We start from the raw sequence: 23,137 nt of genomic DNA on the forward strand, positions 1-23,137 counted from the left end.
TTTGTCATTTACATTAGACGTGTTATAATATAAATGTATGGAATACAGTAAACAGAATAATTTCATAATTATTTTATAAAGTATGATGTAACAATTTCCAAATAATTTTTATTCATTCCATTTTAGTTACTATATCGTAAGTTTTTCTAACTTGATGTAGCATAAAGTTCGGGCAACGCCTGTCGAGACGAATTGTCATCAATGACCGTGGTGTTTCGTATTATCTGTTTCATCAGTTTGGAATGCAACTTTCCGTTGAAAGGAGAGGTCAGGTTAACTTTCAATCTTGTGGTTTAGAGATTTGCACCTCAACCAGCTGGATTTTGAAGAAACTTGGATGGTATTTGTCTATATCTAATTTGTAAGTATGTGAGATATATGTCTTATGCACAAGTATTCTGCAAAGAATGCGAAAATATGGAGTAAGATATTTTATAATTTTATAACAGTAACATGTCCCTTTAATTGTTAATGTAATAAGTATATTTGAAATTTCCTGCAACATCATTATATCTAGTATCAATAAATACTTACAAAATATGCTACTAAATTATAATTTTGGATATTTTATGAATATTATTTATATCTACAAAAATAATAAACAGAAGCCTTAACAATAATTTTTTAAGTATTCGAATTTTCTATATGTTTAATTTAAATTTTATTGCATAATCTTTGTATTATTTAAGTATTTGTATATTTACTGTAGTTCATAATATATATAATTATGAAGATATAGGTAGTTAGAAATGAAATTGAGAAAACACATACAAAGATTTTGTTAATAATGTTTGTAATTAATTCAATAAGTTATTTAATGATAAGGTATACTTTATTAAGTACATGAAGTGTAATACTTTCTGAAAATTAGGTAATTGTTTAAAGATAAGCATAAAATAATTTAGGATTATTTCCTATTATATTTTTACAGCTGGTCCAAGATGTCAAATCCTGCTGAGCGTTTAAATTATGTTCAAGATAGTAGCAGTGATACTGAAACAGATAAAGAAACAGGTGGCAGGGGCAGGCATCGTATTTATAAGAATAGAATGAGGTACTACGTAAAAGATACAAATGAGTATCATGTTTGTCATAAAATAAAATAAAAGCCATAGGTATTTTAGATATTTTGATATTTATAGATATTTTTAATATTTTAGATATTTATAGATATGTTAGATATTTTATATTATTAGCTTAATTTCTTAGTTTGTTAAAACAAATACTTTAGATGAGCAATAGTATGAGAATTTCACTTGTAATCTATTGTATCCTTGAAACTTAACAGTTACATGTGGCATGTATCAAGGGATGTTATGCAGGATGTCATGCATGTCAGTTAATCTTCTTATCAAAATTTACAAGTTTATACTTTTTATAATTTTACACTAGATCAATCAATAAGCAGTGTATTAAAAAATAACATAATTCAATCCATATTTCACACTGATATATATCATAAAATTTAATTTATATTATGTAATTATATTTCGTTTTAGAATCATACCACATAGGCTTCCTGCAATCGTATTTGGTTTCATTCGTTTATTTATTTATTTTATATTAAAAAGAATAATATGTGTGTGTGTGTGTGTGAGAGCGCGCACGCGTGTTTGTATGTTGAGACAATAAAAAAGTTAAATAAACAACTAGAAGCCTCCATATTATATTACTTTGACAATAAAATTTGTATTTATATACACTTGTTCATCATTTAAATTATTTATTACATTAGACTCTGTAGATAATACACTATGCTTGTTGTCGAATGCAAACATTAGAAGGGTAATGTTGTTGTTTTGCATGTAGTTGTGGTGGCTCTTCCAAACCAAAATCTTGTTTGGTACAAAGAGATGGAAGCAATGAAAGGCACTGTCATACCTTCAATTCTGGCAGACAAAACACTAATGTTAATCAACAAAGCAGGTAATATTCACAAATGAATAGGAGACAGTAAACACAATAATGTTGTATCTTGTATCCAAAATATTTAATGATTTTAAGTTAATATCTGATAGTATTTATTAAAGTATTTAATTATCGTATGTTTTGTGAGTTGTATTTTTATTTCTTATATTATTGATACAAAAGTCCAGGCATCGTTATGCAACAGGTAGGTGTTACATATACGTCAATTTTGTTTCATACATTGTGTTGCGTTTATTCCTTCATTTGAAGATGAACTCTTATAGTCAGATGACTAAAGTACCGATCCTTGCTGGAACTCCATAGATGTCAAGGAATCAAATCAGGCAGACTTTTTTACCAGAGAATTCAGCTGATGATTGGGACCCACTGGGCCGCCACAATTGAGCATCAACGCTAACATACGAGAGTCTGGAAATCCGGTAGCGGGAAACCGCGGGTACAAGAAACATCTAAGAGGATAGTTGATCCAGCTGAAATGACAGCTGGTGTGGTAAAAGCTTCTAAAGAAGTAATTGTCAATGAACCCATTTGGCAAGATAGCCCTTTTTCCAAAATCCACCCCGTGCGAAGGACTTATAGTCAGAATCCCGATTTCTTCACCTTTGCACTACTGCGTGAAAGAGTGTATGCCAATCTGGAAACAGAAAATTTCCGAATCCCCAGCGTGAGATGACACTTGTTGCTTTTCAGCACGTAATGACTAATATCTTGAACGTTGTAATCATCGATCACGTTAGAACAATTAATGCGAAAGACCCCCATGCATAACATTCCAGAGTACGCAATTCCCAATCCAAGGATTGAAGTAACTGAGAACGTATCTGAACAGCCAGCTGGTGGATTTGAAGTGTGTGGTGCAATAATCAACGGTTATGAATGCTACGTCTCCCCTCTTGTGACATCAAGATTAATAGAGGCGACAGTACAACAGAATGAAGATAGGCAGCTTGATTCATGGTACCCACTTCCGGACGGAATGTCTCCACCCCATAGTGTGCCTACTATGAACTTACTTGGCTGTCGCCACCACGTGGAACGATTAACTAACGAAGGACTACAGATTTTGCAAAAAGTCACATCCCCTGATGATAGTGACATGCAGACGCGATTACAACGAAGTGGCAAACTCACTGCTCGCGTCTTCGGAACACTTCGTGGTATAGAGATAAAATACAAGATGATCATGTGAAAGCCAACGCGAGAAACAAATACCGCTAATACGGTTGGATGAAGGTTGACATGGTACCATGTAGCAAAATCGGCAACGCCTTTCAACAGTTATTGGATCGGTACAGTCATCCGTCGCACTTGTTATTTAGTGGCAGTTTTTGCCTTGCGTCGTGAGAGAACAAGAACTGCTCGGGGGGTTTGCTAACTGACAGCCCAGGGTCTTGCGCTCCCTAGATAGGTCGATACTATAACAACTTCAATATGATTGAATAACGACATAGTTGCGAAGAAATTATTTAGTTAAGAAAAGCTAGCTGCCCCAAAAAAGAATGATTCTCTCTTAGATTTAGTCTAGAAACCCCTAGCATAGGAATGAATTTTGTTACCTTAGGAATTCCTAAGGTGCCCATTGGAAGTCCGTGGAAGGCCCTTTGTATTAAAGGTGCACCTCTCGCCGTCAGCGCTGCTGAGGGCTATGTTGGCGAGCGAGAGAGGCTGGAGGGCGGTCGCCTCCTTCTGCGAGCAAGTAATGCTACGTAAGGAGGCGACCGAGTGAGAGTGCCAGCTCCAGGCGCAGCTCACGCTGGTCCCGTCCTCCGGTAGGTCCTAGGCGCTGACCAATCCGACGCCGCGAGGCTGTCAGCTGCCTGGTTGAGGAACTAGGTTGCCTTGCACGGCGACTCCAGGGACAGGGCGCGGCGTGCTATGGCCGCATACCGCGCCATATCCACTCTCCCCTACTTATGGACGGAGATAGCGCCAGGGGACCTGAGATGCATGCTTTCGCGGTTCCAGGGCCCCTCTTTAGGCGGTAGGGACGGCCACCATGGAGGTTATAGCCGGTAGAATCCGGCACTACCCTGCGTCCTCTAGGAAGAGGACGCGGGGTGCCTATAAAGGTTTCCACCACGTAAAAAAAGAAAAAAATAGTGTTACTTATATATTTATTCAGTACTCTGCATTGCTTTATATGTTTATTACCCATAATTCTTTTGTTTTATGTAAGTATTAATATTAAATGATCTTCAGTAGTCACTTAGAACATATCTTTTTTCAGACTTTGCTCTGGAGTTAGTGTTGGAAAAAATCAACAAAGTCAAAATAGAGACAATTTACCATCATCAGGATCTATTAATAGTATAAACAATCCACAAGCTAGTGATGAACGCATTACTCTTATTGTTGATAATACTAGGTAAGTACTACAATACATTTTTTACTATTAATATGATTATATTAAGTTACAAGATAAATTTTTGTTTTAGATTTATTGTTGATCCTGCACTCTTTACGGCACATCCAAACACAATGTTAGGTAGAATGTTTAGTTCTGGTGTTGAATATGCTCAACCAAATGAACGTGGTGAATATGAAGTTGCAGATGGTATATCTGCCATGGTGTTCAGAGCTATTCTTGATTATTATAAAGGTGGCGTAATTCGATGTCCACCGGCAGTTGCTGTTCAAGAATTACGAGAAGCTTGCGATTATCTTCTTGTACCATTTGACGCTAATACAGTAAAGTGTCAAAATTTAAGTAAGTAAATATAATTGAATTATACGGTAATGTGTATAATTCAGTACAAATAAAATTATCAAATATATTTGTCGGAGAGGGAAAGACAGCGGGATTTCCCGTCCGGAATGTTGGGAAAACCCCCAATGCACTAGTCCAGACTTTTACTATAGCTGCCCTTAAGTAATAAAAATAAGAAATAGTCTTAATGTTCCAATCGGACTTTATGACGATGGATTTGGGCTCGAAGTGACATGGCAGGTCACCGGACGTAGCCACGGTCACGGGAGGGACATGTACCTGACAGAGGTATGAAATGATTATATGGCTCTCCTTAAAAGAAAGATTAACCCGAGAAGCGGGGACAGGAGTATATAAGGGCAGCCTCTTTTGGATTGACAGAGTTAGAGTGAGAGTTAGAGTCAGTTAGTTAGTTAGTGAGTCGTTGGACGAATTGCCGATTGAGTTATCGGGAAGTTACTCGAAGCGAGTAGCACGTTGATACTAATCCTCCCGTGGACCATGGATTCGTTATCGAACCTGAATTCGTTGTCACCATCATCTCGACCATCCTATTACCATTACTCGTAGCGTCTGGTAGTGTCCACATTCGTACTGATAGAGATTGACTACATTCGCGACGGTAAAGTAAGTAAAGGTTCATCGAACGCCCCAAAATGCCAACCTGACTCCGACATATTTATTATGTTAATGTTGCGTAACAAAACGTCCTCTAATTTTTCCAAATTTTTTAATCAGGATCATTTGTTACTATATAAAATTATTGACTCGTTTCACAAATAATAGGTCATGATAACTCATAACTATCAAAAAGCACAATGCTTATCGTTAATAAATAATAGAAATTCTAAAAATAAGGTGATTTATTTCATAGGAGGACTATTACATGAATTGTCTAACGAAGGTGCACGATGCCAGTTTGAAGTGTTTCTAGAAGATTTAATACTGCCGCTAATGGTAAACAGCGCACGTAGAGGCGATCGCGAATGTCATATCGTTGTTTTATTGGAAGATGATATCGTTGATTGGGATGAAGAATATCCACCGCAAATGGGAGAAGAATATTCACAAAGTAAGTAAGCAAAGGATACTGCTTTTTACTTCCGCCTTTTTTTACAATATCAAGGTTCAAAATATATGACCTTGCTACGGTATATTGGATGTATAAAATAGAAAATCGATAATCATATCGGTCGTAGGCTTGAACATTTTATTGGCTGTATTAAAACTCATTGCCTTCAATAAGAAGTTTGTGATTTATTTCACATTAAAGAAAGCATAATATTAATAGAGTGTCTTTCATTTTCCAACAGCTGTTAACAGTACTGCGATGTATCGGTTCTTCAAATACATTGAAAACAGAGATGTAGCTAAGCAGGTAATGAAGGAACGCGGTTTAAAAAAGATTCGTTTAGGCATCGAAGGATATCCTACTTATAAAGAAAAAATTAAGAAGAGAGCAGGTGGACGTGCTGAAGTGATTTATAATTACGTGCAAAGACCATTTATTCACATGTCCTGGGAGAAAGAAGAAGCGAAAAGTCGACACGTCGATTTTCAGTGCGTGAAATCAAAGTCTGTGACAAATCTTGCGGAAGCTACTGCCGATCCGGTATTAGATGCTGGTGGAAATCCGATAGCAATCGCTCTTTTGCAAGCTGAACCAGCGCCTCAACCAGAAGTCGTATTACCAGTCGGTTCGGATGCCGACGTTGAGGGTGCCATAGGTTTACCAGCTGATCAAGATCTTGGATCTATACCGCCTGACGAGTTACCATGAATGTCGATTGTAGAAGTTAGAACAAACAGACATGAACTTCGATTACCAAGTATTTATGGACTGCTTTCTTCTTGCGTCAATTTTTAAACCTGGTCAGACTTGCTTACCTCACAATATTCGCTTGCTTAAAAAGTTAAGCTTTAAATTATTGGTTTCCGAAGAATGAATTTCGTCGTGTTTTCCATATTTTTATAAGATAATAGCAGACGAGTAAAACTGCTTGAATATGATTACGCTTCGGATAAAATATGCAAGACATATGTATTTCTTGTGGATTGAGCAAGTCTGATTTTGACTCAGTCAAAATGATGTATAGTGAAGTTATCGCATCTTGTGGATGTTAAACTAGTTTAAAAATGTCCGCTGTGACTTTTTCAATTTTGTATGTAATGTTAAACGTTTCTCATAATTACATGTCAAATACAAAATACATAATGATTCATTAGGTATGGATTTGCGAAGAGTATTTCCGTTTTATACAATTAATAAAGTTGAATACTGTTTCCGAGACTGTGGTTCTTTGTTTTTCCATGTTATTTCAATATGTATTTTTACAAATCTTTTCCATGGTGTGAAATTATGCAAAATAAAGTTAACTCAAGCGCTTCGAACAACGTAATAACAAAACTAAAGACATTATAGCCTAAATGAGAGAAGTTTATTTTTGACCACTTATTATTGAGCATTTCATGTGTAGCACCTTCGCATTTTCACGGATTAAATAATTAAAAAATTCGAACAAGATATTGAAATATGTAGTAAAACGAATATGTCGAAAAGGGGGGAATTTCGGTTGATGTCAGTCGATAAAACACACGGAAATTCACATAGAAGAAGATGACGCCTCAAAGTATCGTGCGAGATCGGACACATCGGGAAAAGTCGGAAAAAGGAGAATGAGAAATGCCGAAGATGTAGATCGAGAGAACGCAGGCGCGTATGCGATCAATAAATAGGCTAACTCAGTCGAGGACAGGAGATCAGTAGCGTACGAACACGCAAGCAGTGAGGGTGGTAGCGCGTGGTAATATTGTGTCGGGTGAGGCGTACGAAAACAACAAGCACCCCTCCCCGGCGGACGGTGTAAAACGGGCTGCCAGCGGTGAGGCTGCAGAGCAGGCCGCTCGTCCAGCATGCAACCACCACCGAGAAAAGTAAGCCTGACATCTTGACATGCTTGAGAAGCTTGACATCTTCGCTGTCCAATTTTCTTCTATCAACTCCGTACGATCTTTTTTCTCTTGCACCCTCCTTACATCAGATTTTATTTCGTGCAATTGTATCGCAATGCATTTACTGGTATTTCTCCGAGAATTAACAAATCTATTTCCTGTCGTTAAACAAGTTAAAATGATCCAGCGCGATATCGTAAAAGTAGGGTTCATTTCTAAAGCGTCATATGTATCGAAGGAAGGTAACAGTTCTCGATACGATCGAAATGCATGAATTTGACCGCGTATCGATCTTTAGCGATATTTTACGAAAAAATTGACGTAAACGGCGTTCGAACGTTGCCACGATAGGAAAATCGATGCGCACTTCGGTCTTCTCCACGAATCTATATCAAAAGCTGACCTCAAAATGTATAGAACGGGCCAAAGACCCAGGTTAATATCTTCTCAGATCGAAACGAACGTGCATCCTACCGATAATGACTTCTACCCTCCTTCAAATTCCTTGCTTTCACACTGCTACCATTATCATCCTCTTGCGCAGATCTAAATCTCCTTGTCCCTGAAATTTCCGTCTGTCTCCTTTATTATATAACAGTACACTATGTTCTCGCCGAAATCGATCCCGAATTTTGAATGTAGGACGATTTTTAGGAGGCCATGTTTCTTCTCGAGAAACTTTTCGCAAAATTTATTTCGCCTTGCAATTTAAAGTTTACCACGAATTAAGATTAAGCAAGGGACAGTGTGGTGTTCGAAAAAAAAAAGAAAAGAAAAATGTTTAACTTTTCGTTCGTAACTGCCTTTTACTATGAAATGTTTAGTGCAATAATGACTCGAGGAATCGATAGATAACGAATGGCAAAGTACTCTTTTATTGTAGTTACAGCTAGTGATTTAATATGCACTTGCAATCTTTCCACGCCCTCAAACAAGACTAATGTTCACAGTTGACGTTGTTCGCAGAATAATAAAATGTCCAAGGCAGACATTGCGTAGTTTTATGATTTGTCTATTAATTAATTGGACATCGATGAGGAAATAGTCGAAAGTCTTCTCGTTATTTAGTTAACTCTATTTCTTTAAAGACAATAGGATTCTCCGATCTATTTATCAAGGTAGCGAATCGGGCTTTCGCTTCGCTTCGTGACAATGAAGTTTCGTAGTTAAAGATCGGGAGATTCCTGACCCACTTCCACCTACCGAAAGCCAGTCAAATGATAAGAATCCAGAGTGATTCGCAAGAAGGGAATGCGTGTTTTACGCCTAAGACTGTTTGAAAAGTATACTTCCTTTCGGCGAAATTTGGTGCAGCTCGCTACGAATGCTCCTCTCTATTTGCTTTTCGCACCGGAAATTTCTCTTCGCGTCTTCCGCACAATTTTATGTTTACCCACTTCTTTGCACTCGACAATTTTCCTTTGACGAGAATAGAGCTAATGCTCGGAGAGCAAGCTTCCTATTTTAAAATTTTAACTACACTAATTATTTATGAGATCGAAGCAGCATAATTTTACACAACTTCGAGGAATTCTTTCCGTTTTCTCTCCTCCGTTTCAAGAATGTTCACCGAGTCGCTCGATCGAGAAGATATCTTTTCTAACAATAAATCGCCCTATTAGGAGTCGCGATTACGATTTTCTGACGACCCACGGATGCAGTTTAGAATTCATTCCCGTCTCATTATTATCGTATCCCGTCAAGTACATCCTAGACGGGTTAAAATCTGACCTTTCTGTCTCACAGGAAGTAAGCTGAATTAGAAGGAACTATAGTTCCCAAGTAATATTAGATAAAGTTCCGTTCTTAGAAAAAACACGGTAATTTACTTGCATGTAAAAAGTGACAAATTGACGGACTTATTGAAAATTCTCCTTTATACACCCTTTATACTTTGGATGCAAACGGATTGAAACAAAGCGGGAAGCTCTGTCCTGTCGTTACTTGATATTTCCATTAACGTGTTTGTCGAATCGCTGGAGCGAAAAAAGACTTGAAAATTTGCATTGTACTCGAACATGATGAAGTAGGTTTTATCATTTAACGATCTGCGTAACAATGCGTGATATTAGTAGTACACTTACACACATACATAACTATATATTTGTCCATAGACTATGAGCTTGATATATTTTTAAAATACTGGTAGGATCGATAAGAAAATCAATAAAATTCCAATGTCTAAAGGAAGCTTCATTGCCCCTGGATATTGAAGATTGTTTATCAGAGTTCATTAAGTCAATATGAGTGACGGCACTTAAAGAAGATATCGATATACAACAAAATTGAACTTAATTTATAGCAATCTTAACACTAATTAATTCATTAATCCTACACGTTTGCCTACCAGCCAATTAGTACCTCGCTAATGTATGAGAAAAGGACAGAAATATTTATTTTATCTTTGTTTTTTTTTGTATCCGAAGCTACGTACTTTGTTTGAAACATACTCGATTGAAACTATAAAGGAAAATTTGAGGTATACGAACTATCTTATTTTTATTGAATACTTAACTTTACCAGTATTAAACAGATCCAATAGTCGAAGCCTGTAAAATTTTGTACATGGATAACTCTATCAATACTTGTAGCAACATACAAAAATGTACGAACAATCGAGCTATATATTTTTCGTAAAGCGTATATTCACTATCCTCCTATGTATAGTATTCGTTAATGTTATCGTTGCCAAGTCAATTTTTCGGCGCGACATTCTGGCAAAGAACCAAAGGATACGCCTCCATTTATTACAAAGATCTGTTCGTAACAAAATCGGGATATTACTACAGAAATATCGACGTGATTGTGTTTATTAACTGTTAAATCGGATCGCGTTATAACGTTACATTTTATTACTCATATGACATTACATATATGATATTAATTAGATCTAATGATAGAAACAGTAAAAAAATACAGATTGACAATGTGAACATTTGCAGGGAAATTACACGAAATTTCTTAAGAATGTACACGCAGAGCAAGCGGCAAAATTACAAGCGAAAAACCAGCATGAATGCGACCTTCTGGAAGATATACGGTAAGTCTAAAACTTATGTAAAGGAGGATTAGATAAAAGCTCTTTAAACAACCTAAGCTCAGGTCATTTTATATCACCGATCTCGATTTTTTTTTTTTTTTTGACGTTACGCTTTTACCTTCAATAAATTTTATCTTATTCCACTCGTATTACAAATGAGTTAACGCCCCTTGATATTTATTACATATGTATTTTTGCTCTACAACTTTTCTGTAGCGTAGTGTGTCTAACATGCATCTCATTTTATAATTTTGTATTTGCAAATAAATCTTTTATTTAAAAGCATTCATTCACAGTGCAAATATATTTTTCAGCAACTTTACAATAAAAAAGTCTGCGATTGAAAAATCATACTCGGAGGTAAGAGAAATATCATTTTTCGTAGCGAAAACTGTATTTGCGAAATCCACGTTATCAAGTTTACGTTGTTACTGACCAATGATCATTTCAGGCACTTCTTAAAATATCCTCAGCATATTTGAATAAAAAGATACCAAACATTCCGGATTTGAAAGTGGAAGGTGGTGAAGAAAAATGGTACACTTTAATATTATACAGAATGTATTAAAATTATCTTAGCCGAAATTATCCCCGTCCCTCCTCCCAGTCGAAGAAAGTTAAAATATGTTGTGATGTTTTTCCACATCTTGAAACAATTCGGTTGAATTTAAATAATTGTTAATTTCAGGAATATGTGGAACGTTTGGCGAACAGTCTTAGAAGAAAATGAAAAATTGGCTAAAGCGCGACTAGCTGCTGTAGAAGTTTTTCAACAACAAATTGCTGACGATGCAAAGAGTTTAAAGATGCATAAACTACAAATCTCTAAGAAGGCAATCGACCAATTAATGATAGTACAAAAAGAGTTACAATTGTGTGTACAAGATGTAGACAAAACAAAGAAATTGTACTTCGATGAAGAGCATAGTGCCCATGATGTACGCGATAAAGCAAAAGATATCGAAGAGAAGTATGTGTTTACACAGATTTGATTAGTAGACAGTCCAAGTTTTGCAATGAATTGAAGACTTAAAACCTGGTACTGATTAATTACAGACTAAAGAAAAAGAAGGGATCCTTCTTTCAATCGATAACGTCATTGCAGAAAAATAGTGCAAAGGTAGAGAAATGTTATGAGAGATATTAAATAATTTGTAATAATTCAGATATATTAAACAAAAAATGACTATTTCCAGGTGAGCTCGAAACGCGATGCTTTAGAAGAGAAATCAACAGGAGCTCGAAATGATTATTTACTTAGCCTCGCCGCTGCCAATGCACATCAAAATAGATATTTTGTGGTCGACTTACAAAGCACTATGCAAGTAAGTCACTTTTATTACGATATACATATATATATGTATATGTAAACTCTTTCTTTCATTTAAAATAAATAAAAAAGCCTTTTTCCTCTGTTAACAGTATTTAGAGCAAGATGTTTACGACAAAGTTGCGGAATATTTAACGCTAATGGGTCGTACAGAACTTTTGACCTGCTTAGCTACGCAAAATAGTTATGGCAAAATTCGTGATCAAGCGCAACAAGTGAGCACAAAAATTTTAGAAAAATTACCTTAGAAATTAATATGAATAACATAGATAATATAGATAAATTAATGTAAACTGTTTCGTTCATTTCTTATCTTTTACAGCTCACCAGAGAGTACAATATACAGTGCTGCTGTTTGTATTATCCTGTTTTAAAGCAACATATACAATATGAATTTGAAGCTTGTGACAACGATCCGATAGAGAGGTTTATAAATGATTTATCAGATGGATATACTTTGAAACGTTAATTTTTATGATACTCTAGAAAACAGATTTGTTGCAGGATAACGGCTGATCATTCTGCTGCAGCTACACTTGGAAAAGAAGCTCGACGCTGGTCGACGAGAATAGCTCGTGAAATAGGCAGCGCTCGAGAAAATAGTAGAAAATTACAAGTTCTTCTACAACTAAAAGAGTCTGGACAAAAGGTTAACGAAAGAACACAACTAGTCGCTACAGAAGTCTATTAAATTATCTCTCTTATGTTGTATATCCGGAATTGATTTATTAATACTTATACTTAACGATGATTATAGACTGATCCAAACGATCCACAAGGTCCAGATTTAGATACGAAAATCGATGAACTGAAACATATGATACGACGTGCAGAGGTAAGATATGTGGTCAAACGTGATTCACGTCAATTCCCTTCTTTACCTATTTACTTGTTCATTAGACAGCAAAGCTAAAGGCAGAAGCAAGAATAGAATGCCTTCGAAATGGTGGAGGTTTGTTACATATTTATTTTTCTGTTTACTCGAATGCAATTGTTATAACAAATCGTAACTTAACAATTAGTAATTGTATCGCTTTATATGTGTTATCTTTTTTAGTAAATGTTGATGAATGGCTACAGGAAGCAGAAACTTTGAGTGTCCAAGATATGCCACGTTCAGCTAGCTCTCTTTCTGTTAGAACTGATGCATCGGGAACGGCGGTACTGATATTTAATTTAAAACTAGTCAATCTTTTCTTATATAAAAAATTGTATAAAGTGTCGTAAAAAAAATCATGTATATGTTATACAGGAACATCCGTCCTCAGATTCATTTTATGATAGCGATGGCGATGGTGGAAGCGACTTGACAACTGTCGAACGACCGGGCAGTGCACGAAATGCTTCTCAACAAGAAGAAGAAACAACTAAGGAAAGGCAAAGACATGATAGTGAAGAAGTTGATGGTATATAAGGATTAATAATATATGACATAAATCATAATATAAAACAGAACATTCCATTCAAAATCAAATTATTTGTATTCTCAATTGATAGCTTTACTTGAGCAAGAGAAGCAACGAATAGAACAACTTACTGTTGGTTGGGACGATCCGACAACTGTAGATTGGGATAACGAGGAAAAGGAAGAACAAACTGAGATTCGTGAAACATCTGAAATGCCTCCTACGCAGCAAATATACAAGTGTACCGCGCTTTATTCGTATACGGTGTGAACACTATATACTTTATAAACAGTTACTTATTGTAATAGAATTAACGTTTTAGCAAGAAATTTGTATATTAGAGAGACGATTTTTTCTAGGAAAATATTTATATATACCTTACTCTCTTAAGTATCTTTTACTTAAAATTCATTTTCTATAGGCGCAAAACCCTGACGAATTATCGATTGTCGAAAGTGAGCAACTGGAAGTAGTTGGTGAGGGTGATGGTGATGGTTGGCTCCGAGCACGAAACTATCGTGGCGAAGAAGGATTTGTTCCCCAGAATTATCTCGATGTTGAAAGGGATACAACATCCGGTCTAACTTCCCAAGGACCAGGTCTAGTACAACAAATATCCTTCTCCTCGGTAGATTACACAATCGATGATCATGATGCAGTAGATCCAGATGCTAATCTACAAGCTAATTTACCAGCATCAGAAACCATTGTACAAAATCATATAGGAGGTAAGTCTACTTTACATCTCCAGTGTTAAGTAATTTTTATTTTTTTCAAATACGAAACATTATATTAATTGTATAGCTTATGGCACATAATAATTTATGTAATACATATATTTTATAATAATTAACGTTATCAGCATTAAATGCCGGTATTGATCTATTTTTCAGAAGTAGAACAATATTGTATTGCCCTTTATGACTACGATGCCACATGCGATGAAGAACTTAGTTTCCTTGAAGGCGATATTTTAAAGGTTTTAAGAAAAGAACCACACGATGTCGACGATGGATGGTGGGAAGGAGAATTACGTGGACAACGAGGATTATTCCCATCTTTGATCGTAGAACCTTGTGCTGCAGACGGTTCACCTTTGACTCCACAGGTTAAATTTTAATTGATCAAAGATCCTTTCAATTATTAATATATTTATTTTTAACAATCTCTTCTACGTCTTTTATCATTAGGAAAATATAACACCGCCGAGCTCTGCACCACCAGTGTTTACACCACCCGAAGTTCCAGAATTTTTATTAGAAAATGAAATAACACAAAGTATGATGAAAGGTAACAAGCTTCTTCTAAAAATCTTCTTAAAAAAAATTATCGTAAAAAAGATGATGCTATTATTATATTAATATGATGTTATATTGTGCTATATTGCATAGAATCACAAGATGGAATCTCTAGTAATGCAAACGTTGAACAACAGCATCGACAAGAGGGTTTCATAATAAATCTTTCAAAGGACCAAAAAAGTCAATATGGCTCGCAGTTTGAAGGCGATAAATCCGAAGGGCCTGATATAGTAGGTAAGTTTCAAATCATTACTGTTATTTATCGCGTTTCTATTTAATTTAAATATCAATATGCACAAAACTGCTGCTTAGTTGTAGAAATATCGGATGAATCGGGAACAAAGGTAAGCGGATCATTAAATTGTAGTACAAAAACATTTATTTAATGATTGATTGTTAGGCAAGATCTAACTATGTATTTTCTATTTTTAGGTAGATGATGAGAAAACAAAGCAGCTGAACATTGACCAGTCTAAAGACGATTTCGGACTTGGGGTTGCGCAAATTGTAATTACTGCGGCAACACCAATGGAAGAAATTGAACATCCATTCCCGGAATTAGAAGAAACCGCTGATGACACAGTGAAATCGACGGAAAGTTCTGATGGTGATTTACCTTCAAGCACTACTACCGAAGTAAATGAAAGTGACTGCAAAGAAGCTACTGTAATAATGGATGAAAGAGAAGAACAAGAAATTACAGAAACGACCGAAGATATTGAAGAGAAATCAACAGTTGATGACTTACCAACTGATTCAGCACCATTTCCGATTAGTAGCAGCTCTGGTAGTGAAGGGGACTCAACATCCGGGCCAAGTACAGCAGATAATTCTCAATCTATACCATCTCGTGGTACCGTAATTGAAGTACAAGAAACAGAAGATATTGAGATCGTGCCAGAAAAAATGGTAATAGGAGGAAGGGCAAGTATTCCAGACGAATTACAACCTGACCAACTAGAGAAGCTACAAAATCTGAAAGAATCGAATGCCTAGGAATGACTAGACCTCGGAGATCCTGATTATCCTGCCTTATCAAATAAACTGGCTCTTCCGAAAAATCATCAAAATAAATTCCAGTATTTACTGAAATTTTGGAAATCTCCAGAGGTTATTGCAAAGAAAGACTAATGAATAACGGGACAACTAAACGATTTTTATGTTGATATTATGTACACAACTTTTTTGCTAGATGATACTCTAGTGAACTATTTAAAGAAAGGTGTTGCGACTTTTGCAACCTATTTACAAGACATTAATGTACAGTCATAAGGTAATAAAGAAAATTGTCGATACCTATAATAGATGAAAACTTTTAGTTGTTTGTGTACATTCTAAGAGAATTATAATGGTGTTGCATGTAAAAAATTAACGGTTTTATTCATTTTTTATACATTTTTGTCTGATTTTATGTAACTTTTATTTATGACATCCATGTTCTGAAAATCCTTTATCCATGTTCCATGTTCATATAAACAATATAAGTAAGTAAATAAAAAATTGTATTCACGGTTGCATTCTGAGAGCACCATCTAATCTTATCACTTCTCCATTTAAGAGATGATTTTCAACAATATGTTGTGCAAGCTTAGCATATTCATCAGGATCACCCAATCTGTTTGGAAATGGTACTGTTTTCGTTAAATACGCACGTACTTTCTCTGGTAAATTTCCCAACATTGGTGTATCAAATATTCCAGGTGCGATTGTAACAACACGAATACCAAGCTTAGCTACGTCACGAGCTAGTGGCAAAGTCATACCAACAATCGCACCTTTGCTCGCAGAATATGCTACCTGACCGATTTGTCCATCAAATGCTGCAATGCTTGCTGTGTTAATTATCACTCCCCGTTGTCCATCTTTGTCTGGTGTATTCCTATACATCATTTGTACAGATAATCTAGCAACATTAAATGTTCCAGTAACATTTACTTTAAGCACATTTTCAAAACTGTCCATTTTGTGTGGAAGATCTCTATTAGAATTAAATATTTTGTGGGCGCAGGCTATTCCTGCTGCATTTACTGTGACATCCAATCTTTTGAACTTCTTACATATTGTATCTAAAGCAGCACTTACATCATCTGGTGATGTCACCTGTAAAACAAAGTTGCAAACTATCTATTAATGTATAGATTTCTTTTGCAAAAGTTATATATTTATAATATCAAATCATATACAACAAATATTTAATTAATAAGTAATTTAATAACATTCAATGTCAATTCATAATGGTTACTAATACTATTAATTGCAGTATACAATTAATACTATAAAGTTTTACATTCCTAAGAAATTGTTAGTTCTAATATAAATATGTTATAATCTAAGCAAAAATATATTATGTTAATATGTATAATTCTAGATTTCCTTAATTGATGTCTCTTTAATATATTTCGCTATTAATATACAAATTGGAAAATTTTATTTCTATAGATTGTTTATATAATTTTTAATACTATTACTATTAATAGCAATAATAATATTTATGATACCTATTTCATACATACATCCATTGGTGTAAAGACAGCAGACTCTCCAAGTTCATCAGCAATTTCATTTCCTCTAGATCTTGGTAAATCAGCAATAGCTACTTTCGCACCTTCTTTTATAAATTTTCGTACAACACCAAGTCCCAATCCAGATGCACCACCAGTTACAAGAGCAACTAATCCCTAAAATATATACATATAACTATAAATATATAAAAGTTTCTTATTTCTTACATATAAATATTTTTCTCTACCATATAATATTATATGTATAATACATTAATTAATGAATATAAGATATTCATTCAAACAAAAACTAATCATTTTTAAACTAATTATCTTTATTGTATTTTAGGAAATACACGGAATGTTTATTGTAACACATTTTTTAATTATCTAATTTTTTCATCTTTTCAAGATAATGCCTATTATCTCGAAAAGAATAAATTTTATGAAAAAATATAATAAGCTTTTTGAAATTAAACAAAGTCCAGTTTTTATTAGTCATAAACAATGACATTAACATTAGTACAAAATAACAAGTATGCAAAACAATTCAACATCGTACGTAATACAAGCGTTAATACTATTAGAAATGAAAGGATTCCGCATGATTTCTTATGCTACACGAATTTATATTCGTAATTATAATTAATATTAATGTATATAGCGATAATATCATTAATACTTACGTTCATTGTTTAGGAAAATGTTAGAAGTATAAACAAATGTGTCATAGAACGATACACGCAAATATTAGCTAAGTCTCAACTAATATCCGCTGGTAACAACTAGTACCAGCTAAATCAACTAATACGCCTCAGTGGGATTTTGGACTTGCAGTTATGAAATAAAAGTGGAAGCAAACAGGATACAAGAATTGAGATAAGACAGAGGGAGCCACCCAAGTTTAGTTTTTTTATCGGCATGAACTTTCGAATAATCATATCAGTATTCCATTCTGCAACTTTTTTATAAGCGACTCAGATAACAATATATAGATCCTATAAAAACAGAATAAACAATAGAAACCAGTTATTATTTAAAAATATTTCATTGTTATATAAAATGTTCATTATAACTACAAAATTTGTACTTAATGCATCTAATCAAGAATTAAGAAATTTTATGCATTCAATGTAATCTCTGATGTAATATTATGTTATTTTGAACTACAAATCAACTTTTAATTATGTACCAAACAAATGTGAATTAATACTCTGTTAAATTAACGTTAAATAAAAAATGCTTTTCTCTGTATTTTATGATTTATTATTTTATCTGTGTATTTACATACAATTCATTATTAAGAATGACTATAGTAACTAAATAGGAAATAAAAGATATAGGTGAATATTTAACAAAATATTTTTTATCATTCACGCCAAAAGTTGATATAGTACAAGTCACGATTGTATAAATATACATATATTTACCATTTATACGATTAGTAAAATTTTATTTTAAGGAAACATGTATATAAGTGCATTTAAATTTAATTTAAATCTTTTATAAAAATTTGTAGAAGAAACATAATAAGAAAGAAAATTATTTGTACATAATATATAATGCTTCAACAATTAAAAATTAGTTAATTTTCCATTTTTAAAAAAGGATTATTTATTTAATAGTACAATATAATAGCTCATTTGTTAAAAAGAAATTAATGAACAGTATCATATTACTGAAAACTATTAAGGGCAGCCAACGTAATATAAAGCTATTAATTCAAAACAACATAAAAATATCTGAATTTTAAATAAAAATTTACAATAAATCTTATTCTGTAATAAACATAAATCCAATTATATCTAACTAATAACAACCATTAACATTTATGATTACAGTGAATGAATAATTTGATGTTACTTGCATTATTGGTTATGTTTTTTTAAACGCATAAAATAAAAGGAGAAATATATGACATATATTTAATATATAATGAAAGTCATACAATGTAATACTTCATTACGCTTCAAGTCCTATAATAAATATTGCTGCAATAAGTTCTCTACTCAACAGTTATCAGGTATTTACATTTTTCGATCACCAAAATGTTAAAAAAAAGTAGTGTCTATATAAAGTTTATTATTATGATACCTCTTTCTAGATTTTCCAAAAACTTTTAATAGTAAAAAAATTGAACATGAATGGTATCAGATTTGGAAAGACAATAATCATTTTACTATTAAAAATAATGAAAAAGCAGCATTGAAAATGCTTTTACCTCCTCCTAATATAACTGGAACATTGCATTTAGGACATGCATTAACTGTTACAATTCAAGATATATTAGCAAGATGGTATCTTTAGAAAAGTTATTAATTATTTAAATGTTAAATCAAATAACAATTCAGAAGGTAATTTGCATTTAGGTATAGAATGAAAGGACATCCTGTAATATGGATACCAGGTTTTGATCATGCTGGAATTGCAACACAAATGATGATAGAAAAATATCTTTTTAAAGTAAAAGGTATTAGTAAGTCAGATGTAGGAAAAGAACAGTTCCTGTCATTTGTTTGGCAGTGGAAAAATGAAAAACAAAATAATATAAAATCTCAGTTAGAAGCTTTGGGTGCTAGTTTAGATTGGTCTAAAGAATACTTTACAATGAGTAAGGTATAATAGGAATTTTTCCATAAAAGGTATCTGAAGTGTTAAACAAGCAAAGTATTCTTTTATATTTGAAATTTCAGGATCATAATGTTGCTGTGATAGAAGCACTTGTCATATTGAACAATCGAAATTTATTATATAGGAAGAAAGATTTGATAAATTGGTCTCCTACTCTACGTAGTACAATATCGGATATTGAGGTAGAACGTTTATACATTACTAAAAAGACACAGCTCAAAGTTCCAGGATACAAGAAAATGATTACATTTGGTGAAATAGCATATATAGCTTATCCAGTGAAAGATTCAAGTATAATTATTCAAATATAATACTACCATATTGTATGTAATCCATTTGTAAGAAAATTTGTTTCAATTTTTGTTTTCTTAGAACATGAGATAGTAGTAGCAACTACTAGACCAGAGACTCTTTTTGGAGATGTAGCAATTGCTGTTCATCCAGATGATGAAAGGTACACAAAATATATTGGGCATCAAGTTTGGCATACTTTAAGAGAAACATACATCCCTGTTATTTCTGATCCTTTAGTTGATAGACAATATGGCACAGGTAATTACATTTTAATTATTTCAAACGTTTATTAGTCTGAATAGCACATTGTTATAAAAATAATTCTTTTAGGTGCAGTAAAAATAACACCAGCGCATGATCCTTTAGATTACCAGATTGCAATAAATCATCAATTAGAAATTATTGAAGTTATTGATGAATATGGAAATATAACAGGAATAGGCAAACAATTTAAAGTATATTTATTTTTTATTTAAATAATTGCATTTATTACAAACTTCGTTTCAATATAGTAAATTCCTTTATTGTAACTTTTTTATTATAAATTTTAGGGTTTGCCAAGATTTATTGCTCGAGAGAAAGTTTTAAACGAATTGTCAAATAAAGGTATTCTAAAAAGTATTAGCGATCACGAAATGTACGTGCCATTGTGTTCACGATCTCATGATGTCATAGAATACTTACTCAAAGAACAATGGTTTATTAAATGTGAAAGTATGGCTCAGAAGGCACTACAAGCTGTGGAACAGGGACATTTAAAAATAATACCTAATACTTATGAAAAATCGTGGTATGATTATCTCAATAATAACAGGTACAAAAAAGATATAAACAATATATAGAAAAGATTGATAATATCATTTATTTCTTAATTATATATTTCTTTCAGAGATTGGTGTATTTCAAGACAAATATGGTGGGGACATTCTATTCCTGCATATTATTTTACAGTTGAAGGTAAAACTGAATGGATAATTAGTAGAACTGAAAATGATGCAAAAACTATTGTACAAAATAAATATGGACCAGATGTAAAATTATATAAAGATCAAGATGTATTGGATACTTGGTTTTCTTCTGCAATACTTCCATTTGCAGTAATGGGATGGCCAAAGAAGGTATAAAGCTATAATAATTGAATAATATGATTAGTAAGATATGATTATGTTAGAAGACATATTTTTAGACAGAAGATTTTAAAAGATATTATCCTTTAACATTAATGGAAACAGGAAGTGATATTCTTTTCTTTTGGGTTGCAAGGATGGTAATGCTAGGATTGGAATTGACTAATTGTATACCTTTTAATGTAAGATCTTCTATTCTTTGGCACGTATTTCTTTTAATATATAATAATATATGATATATAATATATAATAATCTATAATTGATATATAATAATCTTATAAGATTCATTTAACATTTTAATAACAATTGTTCATTCAGGAAGTTTTACTGCATGGTCTTGTATGTGATGCTTATGGAAAGAAAATGTCTAAAACAACTGGAAATATTGTTTCTCCAGAAAATATTATCAACGGTATTACCTTAAATGTAAGGATTAATATGGGTGTTTTATTCGAAAAATCGTATCTTCTTTATTTTAAATATTGTGATGTAAATAGGACCTGATTGCACAAATGAAAGAAAGTTATAATACAGGTTTAATTAGTGAATCTGTTTTAAAACGAATGTTAAATGCAAATAATAAACAGTTTCCTAATGGTATACCAGAACATGGTGCAGACGCATTACGTATGACATTATGTAGTCACAATATTAAAAGTTAGTACATATCAATTAAGAATATTTGCTCTTATTATTATACAGTTTTAATTATAATACATATAAATATCTTTGTTTAAATAGATCAACATATCAAGTTTGATATTATGGAGTGTCAAACAAACAAATTTTTTTTAAATAAGATTTGGCAAGCAGGCAAATATGTCTTACTGATGACAAGCGAACAAGTGTATCAAGAACCTACAAATATGACAATTATTGATCAATGGATTCTAAGCAGATTATCTCTAATGATAAATATAGTCAGTGATTCATTTATGCAACGAGATTTCCATAAAGCTATTGCATCAATGAAGCAATTCCTATATTATGAGTTTTGTGATTTTTATTTGGTAATACCATGGTTATTAAATTGAAATTACTAATGGAGAAATATAATTTAAAATATAATTAGAGATCTTATTTTATATAGGAAGCAACTAAATGGGGATATAAGAGCAAAGACATAGATGCACATATAAGTCATACATATAGCTTAAGAAAATGTTTAGAAGTATTTTTACGTATATCTGCACCTATAATTCCATATATATCTGATGATTTGTACAAAAGATTATCAAATGAATTTCCAGAATTTTTATCAGTGCCGTCATTAATGCAAGCACAATATCCAGTACCACAACAGGTGAGATGACATATTGACATTTTAATATGTTTCAAAACAATAAATTTATGTACATTGCAGTATAATGAATGGAGAGACGTTTCTCTAGATGAAAAAATAAATGATGTCTTAAATATTATATTAAAAATTAGAAGCATTATCGGCAATGTTAGCAAAAAATTAAATCCAGAAGGTAATTATTTATAAATTATATACTTTCATGGTGATACATGAAGAAATTAAAAAAGATTTTTATTTACAGTTCATATTGTAACTAGCAAATTTGAAAATCTTAAATTTTATAATGATGTCATAAATTTAATTAAAGGTGGAAGTAAAATTTTTAATATTTTTATATTCTTAAAAGATGATTATACAGAAGATAAAAATAGTGTTTTTTATAATTATAGTTCTGATTGTACATTATTTATTATCACTGAGGTAATTTAAGCAATTTTATATATATATATTTTACATTTACAATGATTAATGTTTATTACTTTTTTTATTTATAGAACTCTTCTATTTTGCAACAATTTAAGGAGAACATCTTGAAAGACACAATTGCACAGAAGAATTAAAACTAAATAATATAAAGAAATGTAATTTAAATAAATTACGTTAAAAAATATTTTA

The 23,137-nt window shown here is 32.8% G+C and overlaps 3 protein-coding genes across 3 annotated transcripts; 2 read left to right on the forward strand and 1 right to left on the reverse strand.

The window, feature by feature from the left end:
* Nucleotides 1–195: 195 nt before the first annotated feature.
* On the forward strand, nucleotides 196–15,977 carry LOC117207655 (protein nervous wreck-like). The gene is given in 26 exon segments (XM_033448056.1): nucleotides 196–361; nucleotides 932–1,054; nucleotides 1,810–1,926; nucleotides 4,157–4,294; nucleotides 4,365–4,636; nucleotides 5,511–5,708; nucleotides 5,950–6,418; nucleotides 10,943–10,988; nucleotides 11,080–11,165; nucleotides 11,317–11,598; nucleotides 11,685–11,748; nucleotides 11,825–11,953; nucleotides 12,051–12,173; nucleotides 12,281–12,384; nucleotides 12,463–12,607; nucleotides 12,716–12,793; nucleotides 12,859–12,910; nucleotides 13,016–13,119; nucleotides 13,211–13,364; nucleotides 13,456–13,628; nucleotides 13,786–14,092; nucleotides 14,258–14,472; nucleotides 14,555–14,654; nucleotides 14,756–14,899; nucleotides 14,978–15,009; nucleotides 15,098–15,977. Coding segments are annotated over 26 exon segments (4,338 nt in total). The 5' UTR covers nucleotides 196–242; the 3' UTR covers nucleotides 15,662–15,977.
* Nucleotides 15,862–18,041, reverse strand: LOC117207654 (3-hydroxyacyl-CoA dehydrogenase type-2). Its single transcript, XM_033448055.1, has 3 exons — nucleotides 17,853–18,041; nucleotides 17,179–17,343; nucleotides 15,862–16,765 (listed from the first exon to the last, which is right to left on the reverse strand). Exons 1-3 carry the CDS (start codon nucleotides 17,856–17,858, stop codon nucleotides 16,172–16,174), a joined length of 765 nt encoding a protein of 254 aa, XP_033303946.1. The 5' UTR covers nucleotides 17,859–18,041; the 3' UTR covers nucleotides 15,862–16,171.
* Nucleotides 18,042–19,101: 1,060 nt separating this feature from the next.
* On the forward strand, nucleotides 19,102–23,082 carry LOC117207664 (valine--tRNA ligase-like). Its single transcript, XM_033448068.1, has 16 exons — nucleotides 19,102–19,189; nucleotides 19,271–19,463; nucleotides 19,536–19,782; nucleotides 19,860–20,088; nucleotides 20,170–20,349; nucleotides 20,422–20,546; nucleotides 20,643–20,905; nucleotides 20,981–21,209; nucleotides 21,278–21,400; nucleotides 21,538–21,645; nucleotides 21,717–21,876; nucleotides 21,961–22,229; nucleotides 22,310–22,522; nucleotides 22,583–22,694; nucleotides 22,764–22,942; nucleotides 23,017–23,082. The coding sequence occupies exons 1-16, from the start codon at nucleotides 19,102–19,104 to the stop codon at nucleotides 23,080–23,082; spliced, it is 2,784 nt and encodes a 927-aa protein (XP_033303959.1).
* Nucleotides 23,083–23,137: the final 55 nt, after the last annotated feature.

Source organism: Bombus bifarius, unplaced genomic scaffold (assembly GCF_011952205.1).
Source record: "Bombus bifarius isolate JDL3187 unplaced genomic scaffold, Bbif_JDL3187 scf7180000008045, whole genome shotgun sequence".
Taxonomy (NCBI): Eukaryota; Metazoa; Arthropoda; class Insecta; order Hymenoptera; family Apidae; genus Bombus; species Bombus bifarius.